Raw genomic sequence first — 11,004 nt, forward strand, 5'->3', positions numbered from 1 at the left:
CCCCCAACACCTCTTTTGAACTTGTCAACCATAGTTTATGTCATCTATGGAACTAAAAGTTAATTGCCCTTGGCTATAACAGGACTAATGACAATTATAATAATATCATATACTAAGCACTCTCCACAGCCAGGCTGAAGCACCTTACATGTATCAACACAAGTATAAGATACACTATATTTCTCCCCATTTTAAAAATGAGGAAACTGAGGCACAGAGTGGTTTCACAGTTCGATAGTATAGAGACTGGACCTTGTGCTGCCTGGCTTCAGAGTTTACAATCTTACAAAAGAGAAAAGCATAAAGCCACCAAAAATGAATGGTAAAAAGACACGAGAGAACTGAAAACAGGGTAAGAGGAAATATTCAAATAAGATTTGGCTAAAAAAAGTTATTCTAATTCAACATAAGATTTTGAGCTTCCTGACAGCTCAGAAGAAATGAGCTAAAAACGGCCTATATTGACACAGGTTTGATTACATAATTTCAATAACTTAGTCACTTTTTATAGCACATGGCTATTCTGATCACCTAAGGACTTTCCTAAAAAAATTTCTAGTAAATTTGCAGTATAAATCCTAAGTCAAGAACCAGAGGTGACATTTTAGGAAATCCAAATTATTTTTCTTACAAAAGGTGATTTTTTAGGAAATCCAAGTATTTTTCCCAGTAAGATCTACCCTATTCTTTCCTACCAAAACCTACTTTTGTTAGTCAAACCAAATTTTTACTAAATCCATGTATCAAAATAGATGTCTGAAACTTTCTAATCTGTCATGTACAGATTCTAGTAAACTGTACACAAGTTATGGTTAGCTGTATCTGAAGCATTATTGCCAGGAGCACATTCGTCTTCAGCCTCGTTCACACCAACAGCACATTCATAACGTAGGTATGTTCAAATGTCTGCATTTGGGAGCATAGGCCAGGGAAAATTTCGTTAGCTCTAACTCATCAACTTTAGTAACCTTCACCTAAACATATTTCTACATTCTCCTCATCGTCTCAGAAAAGTATACAACGTAAAGCAAAAAGATAACAAAAACTAAACAGTTTCCAAAACTGTTTTGGCCGTGGATGTGCGTTCCTCTGTGGATAACAAAAATAAATATATAAAAACGTTTACATAAATTAAAAAAACACACCCGCATGGATACACTAGTGAGCTAACCTGATGAGATCTTCTCTATCTTGGAAGATCTGGGTTTTCCGATGGATGCTGTAGCTAGGAAACTCCATTCGGCCGAGATTGACCAGCAGCACTGTGGAAAGCTGTCCCTGCCCCCCACAGGCGGCTTCTTCATCCTCCACAGAGTCCGTCAAGGAGAAGAGCAGCAGGATCCGGGAAAACACGGCCCTGGGGCCCCTACAGACCCTCACTGACTGTCCCGCCAAGTCTTTAGCTCTGAAAAATGTATAATACAAACATAGCTAATTGTTTTCAGTATTTGGACATCAGATTTGACAAATTATTTTCAGCTGAAATAGAGAGAAATGACATTCACTGTTTGTGCCAGTTTGGATGTATTATGTCCCCCAAAACAACATGTTCTTTGACATAATCTTTTGGGGCAGACGTTATTAGTATTGATTAGATTGTAAGTCTTTGACTGAGTGTTTCCATGGAGATGCGACCCCCTAACTGTAGGCAATAACTCTGGATAATTTCCATGGAGGCATGGCCCCGCCCATCCAGAGTGAGCCTTGATTAGTTTACTAGAGCACTATAGAAGCTCAGAGAAAAGGAGCGAGCTTGCTACAGCCAAGAGGGACACTTTGAAGAATGCACAAGAGCTGAGAGAGGAACTGCAGCTTACAAAGACATTTTGGAGGTGGCCTTTGAAAGCAGACTTGCTCTGGAGAAGCTAAGAGAGGACAAATGCCCCAAGAGCAACTGCGAGTTGACATTTTGGAGAGAAGCTGCAGCCTAGAGAGGAACATCCTGGGAGAAATCCATTTTGAAACCAGAACTCCGGAGCAGACACCAGCCTTCCCGGCTAACAGAGGTTTTCCAGACACCATTGACCATCCTCCAGTGAAAGTATCTGATTGCTGATGTGTTACCTTGTACACTTTATGGCCTGAAGACTGTAACTGTGTAACCAAATAAACCCCCTTTTATAAAAGCCGATCCATTTCTGGTGTTTTGCAAAAAGGCAGCATTAGCAAACTAGAACACTATTCTAAGCCTGAAGCAAATCTACTGCTTGCAGCACTATTTAACCTGTCTGGGCTCAGAGCCCCAGAGAGAAACCAGGAGGAGTAAATGAAATAATGTCTCTAAACGGTTTCCAGTTTCATAGATGGTTTCCATTCAATAAAAGTGTGCCTACGGGATGTGAAAGGAAATGAAATAAGCTTCAGTGGCAGAGCAATTTCAAAAGGAGCCGAGAGGTCATTCTGGTGGGCACTCTTACGCACAATATAGACAACCTTTTTTAGGTTCTAATGAATTGGAATGGCTAGCAGTAAATACCTGAAACTATCAAATACAACCCAGAACCCATGAAACTTGAAGACGATTGTATAAAAATGTAGCTTATGAGGGTGACAATGTGATTGGGAAAGCCATATGGACCATACTCCCCTTCGTCTAGTTTATGGATGGATAAGTAGAAAAACGGGGGAAGGAAGAAAAGAAAAAAAAAAGAAAGGCACCCACTGTTCTTTTTTACTTTAATTGTTCTTTTTCATTTTCATTTTTATTCTTATTATTTTTATGTGTATGGTAATGAAAATGTCAAAAATTAATTTTGGTGATGAATGCCAACTATATAATGGTACTGTAAACAACTGAATGTATGCTTTGTTTTGTATGACTGCATGGTATGTGAATATATCTCAATAAAAATGAATTAAAAAAAAAAAGTGTGCCTTCCCCAGCCTCAGAGCAGGCTAGGATTCACCTTGGTTTTGTGAACATTTAAATTACTAGGAGAACTGTCAGTGCCACCTATTCACCACTAGCAATTCTCAAGTCTGACTCAAGTGACTATATTAAAGAACGGATATTTATTTAAATACTCTTGGTAAGGCAGGATGTTTTGCACACCAGGAGGTAGCAGAAATCAACTCCAAGGTGTGGCACTGTTCAATGATGGACAAAGCATCTGGGAGCATCTCCATTCCAGAGTTACTTCAGAGAGAATTCAGTCTCATGGGGATGCCTTCCAGGGAGCTTGGAGGGCTGAATTAAATCCAGGGCCATGCAAGCCAGGTGGACTCCAGCAACTAAGACACCACCTGGAACAAATTGGTACTACTGACATTTGGGGTCGGTTGGTTCTTTTGTGGAGGGTTGTACTGTGCATTGTAGGATGGTTAGCAGCATTCCTGGCCACTAGATGCCAGTAGCATCCCCCCCAGTTGTGACAAACAAGTGTCTCAAGACATTGCCAGAAGCTCCCTAGGGGACAATATCACCCCCAGTTGAAAACCACTAGCCTGGTGGACATCCCACACCTTCCCACTGCAGAAGGTATTATGCCAAAAGCAGTACTGCATCCCTGGGGCCACTGTAGAGATCAGCACGTAGACAACAAAGACTTCACGTGACGGGACGGGGTGGGGATTCCACCCTGTTGACAGAGACTACCAAAAAAGTGCCCGCTTCACCCATTGCCAGGCAAAGCCCCAGGGGTTCCCCCACTGGACCAAGCCTCTGGGAGGCAGAAGGAAGCATTAAACATGGAAAACTCAACGGTGACTATCCACTAGGGTTAAGAAAGTGTAAATAATGTGACTTTTTCGAGGCACTCCCCTCATGTGAGACTGTTAAAGTCTAAAATTCTACTGCTGGGGGACTACAACAAAGTGAAGAAATAAAGTAAAGAATGATCTTAAAGGATAGTGATTTTAGGTATAACTAAAATAGCCTTCAGAATTTTATTTTCTTACAAATCCAAAGTCGGTGGAAAAATGTTAATCTTATTTCTTTTATCATATATATTCATATGCTAAGTATTCACAGTGGGGGAAGGCTGCTAATTTTGATGTTTATTTACCTATAAAGATATTAGCTACAAGGCTAACAGAATATTTAAGAAATACAACTAGATAAAACAAGGATCTAGAAGACATTTAACATATCACGGGGATGAGACTTTATATTTCCAAAGTCAATTAACAATAAATATGAACTGTATTAAAACACATATATAATATAAACTGACATTTTTTTTAGTAATGTAAGCCTTATTATATCTAAGTTCTAAAGTTCAGTATTTATGGTTATCTTCTCAACAAGAGTGAATTCAGTCCAATTCTGGATGCACAATGATAGCTGAAAGATATATATACATACATATATAAAACATTGACATCATTTTTAAAGTATTTTCAAAAGCATCCTCTCACGTCAACCTCAACTATTCCGGAGTAAAATAGTTCTCACACTGAAGTTGATATAGATTTATTTCACAGATAAAATAAAACTTTGAACACACTAAAATCCTATAAGAATAGTGGATAAAAATTATATTAAAAATAATAAAATACTAGAATTTACCAAAGGGCTATTGCTTTTGCTCTATTGCCTACTGGTTTTCCTTGGCCCTAGAAATAAGTACAGGACTAGAACAAGAATTGTGAATGATAAACCAAGAGAAAATCCAGGGTATTGTATTCCAGGCTCTTCCGGCCTTCTCAATCTAACTGCCACAAAAGAATAAGCATTTATAATTTGAAAAAGCATACAAGCTGTTACAATAAACTAATATGTGCTATCAAGATTTTAAACGTTTTTAGTGTAACGATGGCCAATAATACCTTTTCAAAATCACTGCACCGATTCCAGGCTGACTCTTGCCCCAGGTGAAGACTGAACGCTGTCTGGCCAATTTGAGAAAGGTGTCCACCAACTGCTGCTTCTGCCCATTGGGGTTCACCAAGTGGAAAATCTTTGCCAGGGTTTTTAGTTCGGGAGCAGAAAGTAGTTCAAGTACTTCAGAGAGTTCTTGCAATTCCGATTCTGAAATGGTTAAAAAAAGTAGTATAAAATATTTTTTTAAAATTTTGCTATTTTCTAGCTTTACTTACTTTATGAAGAAGGAAGCTTAGTTAAATGCAAATAAAATAAAATTCAACTGTAGAAATTTTAATTAGTTTTCCAAACCAATTATTAAGGAATATGGACAACAGGTATCTCTTGAAAGTTGTAAGATAACTTAGTCTCTCACTAGGAACTAAAGGAAAAATGTTAAATTAAAGGCATGTACAGATAGCCATTATGGATTGAGCACCATCTTTAAAAGCTTACTGGGATATATATTCCCTCTCTTTCTAATTACAAAACCTCTTAGTGGCTCTCTTCAAAACAGGTTACTGAGTAAACTGTTCAGCTCTCCTCTCTCCCCACAAGTGCTGCAGGCTGGGAACTCTTTCCCTCTGTACCCATACATGGGCTCATTCATTCAACAGACATGTTTGTCATGGCTATTAAGTGTCCCAGACACCATGCCAGACCCTAGGAATTCTGAGCTCAATCAGATCTGGCTGGGCCCTGCCTTCAAAACAATCAAAGAATAGGGCAGTGTCTTTTTCCTTCACTTAACAAATACTGGGCATGTACTGGTGCCAGATAATGTTCTAAGGCTCTGGGCACACCACAATGAACAAAACAAAGTCTTTGTGCACAAGAAGCTTACATTCAAGTGTAAACACACAAATAAGTATATAAGTAAGATGGTCATTAAGTGCTATAAAGAAAACTGAAACTAGGCAAGGCAAACTGAACAGTGGGGTTGGCTGTATTTGATAGGGTGGTCAGGCTACTCTCAGATGAGGTGCCACAGGGCAGAGATATGAATATGAGGAGATAAGCCATGAGGCTAGGTAGAGGAAGACATGGAGAGGACAGCAAGTGCTGGCTCTGCAACACGGAATGCTCAGTATAGTGAAGAATGCCTAGGAGAGCAGGGTGGCTGCAGTAGTAAACCAGAGGGACCAGAGAGAAGATGAGGTCAGAGAAACATCCAGGACACAACACAGGGCTGTGTGGGTCCTGGGTAGAACTTAGAATTGACTGAGTGCAATGGTGAGCCCTTAGGTTCTGAGCAGGAGGGTGCTCTGGCTATGCTACGTAAAGGTAAGTCAAGGCGCACCTGCAGAAGTCACCTGGCATGCCTGTCACAAATGGAGATTCATGGGATTTGCACCAGATCTTCTGAGGCAGGTGGGGACTAAGAATCAGCAGTGCTGAGTAGTCCCGATAGCAGTGACATGTGGGAAACACTCATGTCCCCACTGCCCAATAATCTCATGCAAGCTCCTTCACTGAGGCTCCACAATCTCCCTATATCTACATCTATCCCATGTGTCCCTATATTTATCCCTAGGTGACTTTATAGTCCTAAACCTGTAAACGTCGAGAAAAAATAATAAATAACTTTTCCTATCCTAGTATTCTTAACCTGGGCTAAGAATGGCTTTAGCATCATATGAGTAATTCCTAAGCAGAATAAAAACTACCAATTAAAAAAACATATATATTATTAATCAGGCACCAACCAGGAGATGGCACTATACTGTCATCATTTTGCAGCAACTTAGTTCTTCATGCAACATTTTCATTTTACATTTCCTTCTATAATCATACCTGTCTGTAGAAAGCCTGCTTGCTTCAATTCTTCAATTGCAGGTGTTAAATCTCTGGCAATCTCTTCATATTGTAATTTATTCACTTTAATCCAGTTTAATTTACGTTGAAAAAGTCTTACATATAACTTCTGACCACCAGCTAAAGTTAGGAAAAATGGTGAAAAAGATTGACTTTCTTCTAAAAAACAATATACAAGTATCATTTGCTCTTTAAAACTGAGGTAAAATATAGTCTATTAGAAATGCACATATGCTTACTCAATTCATCTTCCCAGAAAATCCTTTTTTTCCTTTGGAAGATGTAATTGGTTTCAAACAGCAATACCTGTGGGAATGCCTCTTTGCCCCTTATACTGTCACCACAGGATAGGCAGAACACCTGGACGGAAAGCTCTAGAACAGCCCTGCCGCTTCTCACCTGTGTGCAAGTCACTGAACCTGAGACTCAATTTTCTCTTCTGTTGTGGGGGTGGGGGGTTGGGGGGGGTAACACCGTCTTCCCAAAGTTGGTGGAAAGATTAAACAAGGCCAAGTATGACTGATGAATAAGCCATAAAAAATATTCAAATATTTGGTCATGATCATCGGCCATTTTAAATCTCTAAGAACCAAGGTCTCTAGTTGCATGCCACCATTTTTCCTCCCTTGGAGGAGCTCTAATCCAGAATTCTGGTTATTTTGTTCTCTGCTTTTGGTTTCATATGCACTATTTTATTTTTGATTGGTAAGAAAAAACTGGAAAAGAATCACTTTAAAAATGTCTAGCTTTGGTAGGGCAGCAGCCTCTCTCTAACTCGGTGATCTGGGCAATGCTACATAACCTGGCTGGATCTCAATTTCCTTGTTACCGGGATTTTCTTTAAATTTTGTCCAACTCTAAAATAGCCACACCGTATGTTCTACATTTTCAACGTTTCCTTTTTTTTAAGAGGCGAAATTAATTAGTGGGTATTTTCACACACAGACAAAGTAGAAATCCTCCTTGGAGTACATGGAACTTGCACTAGGAAAACTGTTCCTCTCTCTCAGTTACACTAAAGCACAGAGCCACCGACTATTCAAATGCTGGCATTCGCGTCATCGGTGGGCAAGATCTGTCACTACTTGGGACAGAAGAGCCAGTGGGATACATTATGTCCTTCTTCTGATGAGAACAAGGAGAGGTGGAAGCAGTGTGGACTGTACCCAGAAAAATACTTTTCACACATTAAAAAGCAACACAAGGAATACCATGGTCATTCCACTGTGTTTTACAACAAAAATTCTCAAACTTTAATCATAATGGCCAGGATTCTTTTTTATTCTACTGAGGAGTCACTCATGGCTACCCATTACTACAGGACAGTGCAGCCCCCAAGGAAGATTTTCCTGCCTCTGAAGGGACTCATTTCTCTACAGCCATCATGGACCTCTTGACTACCAGTGTAGCCTCACAAGTGGCTTTTGCTCCAAACTTGCACTACCAGCTTGGAGCCACCACTACCAGCTTGGCTGCCAAGGAATTGAGACAAACACAGGACTAACATTTTTAAACGTACTAATTTAACTTTAAAGTTTCCATTTCCTCCACACCCTGAATTTAAAAGGCAAACTTCAGGAACATAAAATGTTGGAGGAAAGAAAATATGCCTCGGCGTTGGTTTGCTTTTTCCTTTATTTTTCAAGGAAATGGAATGTAAAAACGACAAAGCAACCTGAGAGTAAGCTTGACTGCAAACTCCAAATGCAAAGAACATGTTTCTATGTCACAATGTACTTTTTTTACTCTGGAAAAAGTTGTTTACAAGCATCACAAATATGTATAAATGAAAAACTATTGCTTCCGTTATAACCAAAGCATTCTAATCATGCTTCTGAGGCATGATACCGCAGGAGTAAATAGTACTGGGCACACAGTCTTGTCCCTTTGACGTACAAACCTGGCAGTGGGCAGTGCTTGCCACAACTAGAGAGTACACACAAAACCACAGCAACTCCTTCTGGTCAACAGATGACTGTCCAAATTAGGGCAGTAAATGGGAAGCAAACTCACAAGCAAACTCACAAGCCTTAAGATACCTGATAATTGATAAAATTTAGTTACAATTCCCTTCTCGTGTTCATCAAAGAGCATCATATCATCTTCATTCTCAAGTATAGCTTTCAGCACCACAAAGAAACTCTGAAGGTAGTAAGGATGACTCGGCGATGCTTGAGTTGTTTTACCAGGAACATCACAGATTGGTCCCTGTTCCAAAGGAAGGCTGTGAATGACTTCATCCTTTAAGCCACTGTCACCTTCCAGAGAAAGTTTTTGGATGTTACTTGATTTAGAAGTATCATTTATAGAACTATGAGATTCTGCCTCCAAATGCAACAACTTTGCTTCAGCTTCTGAAACAATCGTGATTTTTACTTCTTCACAACTACCTGCTTCATGTTTCTCATCATCTTTACCAAGGACTCCTTTGATATCCTGCTTTTCGACATTGTCCTCCGAAGTAGATTTTAATTTATTCCCAAGAGTTAAATCTGGTGAAAATATTGGACAATTATCTGAGAAGCCAGGGATGAGGGCTGATTGCCCACTTTTGTGGGTAGTATTTTGGCTTTCAGCTTCTGTTATTCTATTGCTGTCTACAGTACATTCGGGAGCACTCTCTTCTATAGGAGAATCACATACAAAAACATTTTCCTTTTGAGAACTGTTCTCCAAAATTGGATCCTTGTCCTCAATCTCAGAACAGTTGGTAACCAAGCTCTTAACCACTGTGGATAAGGAATTCTGTGGATTTCCAATTCCGCAATTTGCAAATTCCTTGTTCTTATGTATTGACTTTTTAGCTTTTTTGTATTGTCTGGACAATTTAGATGACAGGCTTCCCAGAGGAATGACTTTCACATTATGACTTCTCAGTTCATCTCGATTTTTGCATGCCAAATCATTACTTTTAAAGTAGGGACTGGTCTGCTGCTTTATGCTTTTTCCTTTATTACTCTGGCCAGGGGTTAAACTTGTCTTTGGTGGTGATGACATCTTTGGAGTTACATCTTCTAAGGCAATATTGGCTAAATCCACTGTGGACATACTTGAGTTCATTAAGTCACCATGCACTGGGTTGACCTGGACGGTGTCATTGTTAGCACACATTTCATCAAGGTGCTGGTTTAAGTCATATCTTGGGACCATTTTACTACAAATGGGGCAGGCAAGTTTAGCAGGTGGTGCATTGTTAAAATAGGAAATAATAGAATTAGATTCATTTTTTTTAGTTTTGCCGACTGATAAACTTCTACGAGCTCTTTTTTTGTCAGGTGATCTCCCTTCTGACATCACGAGTTTCAGAAAAACTGGATGCTTTGAGCAATAAAACAGTATTTCAGGAGAAAGAGCAATGGTTAACTTTTACTTTCTTGACTTAAAATAATAAAAAGTTGATTTCTATTTGATTTCATGTTATTCATTTAGACAATTTCTTCTTTCTACAAAACAAAACACATGTGGATAAAAAAACAACAACAAGAATTTCTATGAATTCAACAACAGAAAAGAAAAAGCAGGCCCTAAAACACGGAATGTTAGTTATCTCCTACGATGAGGAAACCAACCCTGGGGTGGGACAGAAGACCAACGCTTCCACCCCCCCCACCCCACATCGCGCTCTGCAGGCAATCTTACTGTCCCTCACCCATAAAATACCGGATTGGATATCACAGGGATAACTTCCGAGATTTCTTTAAGGTCTAACATTATTGGTTTCTAAAAAGGGAAAAACAGACTATTCCGGAGTTTTTATAAGACTCCTTTATAAGACTCCTTTTGCTTGGAAGGCCTGCACAAAAGAAACGCCCGAGCTTACGGGCATCTGGAAGCAGGCTTTGCTGCCACCACTCGAGAACCTCAGAGGCAGGGGGTGCGCACGCTGGCCCTCCCCACCCCGGCCAGCCGCCGCTGCGCACCTGGGCTTACTCGACCGAGGCCGGGCCGTCCGCCGGGGGCCCCTTCGCTTCCTCCTACCGGGACCTCCAGCCCTTCGGCCCCACCGCCCGCGCGGCCCTCTCGCTTTCCCCGCAGGCCCCGCCGCCAGGCACCCTCCGCCTTCCCGACCCGGCCGTCCCAGGCTTCCCACCTGGCTCCGCGTGCCCAGGCATTCCCAGCCGATCCTCGAGTCCCGGTCCGCCGCAGGCGCGGCGAGTGGAGGCTCGAGTGATCGATCTCCTTCCCGTCCATGTGGGAAGGAAGTTTGAACCCTGGAGGGAGAAGGGCGCCTCCTTCTTTTCACACCTAGAAAAGACGGATCTGAAGACTGCCCTGCACGCCTTCTATGTGGATGAGGGAAAATGAAGAGGTAGGCAGTAGGATCAACGTCCTTGGTTTGAAGGATTGTTGTGTTGGGATTGGGGAAAGTGAGTGAGTGCAATAGGAGG

At 40.8% G+C, this 11,004-nt stretch overlaps 1 protein-coding gene across 4 annotated transcripts in view; it reads right to left on the minus strand.

Annotated features, from left to right (window-relative positions):
- The window catches only part of FAN1 (FANCD2 and FANCI associated nuclease 1), a 37,138-nt gene extending 26,439 nt beyond the window's left edge, over positions 1–10,699 (minus strand). For 3 of the 4 annotated variants that reach the window (XR_005216329.1, XR_005216330.1, XM_037832859.1), the window contains exons 1-5: positions 10,537–10,699; positions 8,656–10,059; positions 6,596–6,736; positions 4,768–4,969; positions 1,172–1,405 (exon numbers count right to left, since the gene is read on the minus strand). Coding sequence is in view for 2 of the 4 variants with exons in the window: in XM_037832859.1 (XP_037688787.1) it covers positions 1,172–1,405; positions 4,768–4,969; positions 6,596–6,736; positions 8,656–9,910 (1,832 nt within the window). In the remaining 2 variants the exon portion in view is untranslated. The remainder of the gene's footprint in view (positions 1–1,171; positions 1,406–4,767; positions 4,970–6,595; positions 6,737–8,655; positions 10,060–10,536) is intronic. The other variant, XM_037832858.1, reaches the window with a different exon arrangement.
- Positions 10,700–11,004: the final 305 nt, after the last annotated feature.

The sequence above is a fragment of the Choloepus didactylus genome, chromosome 4 (assembly GCF_015220235.1).
Source record: "Choloepus didactylus isolate mChoDid1 chromosome 4, mChoDid1.pri, whole genome shotgun sequence".
Classification (NCBI taxonomy): domain Eukaryota; kingdom Metazoa; phylum Chordata; class Mammalia; order Pilosa; family Megalonychidae; genus Choloepus; species Choloepus didactylus.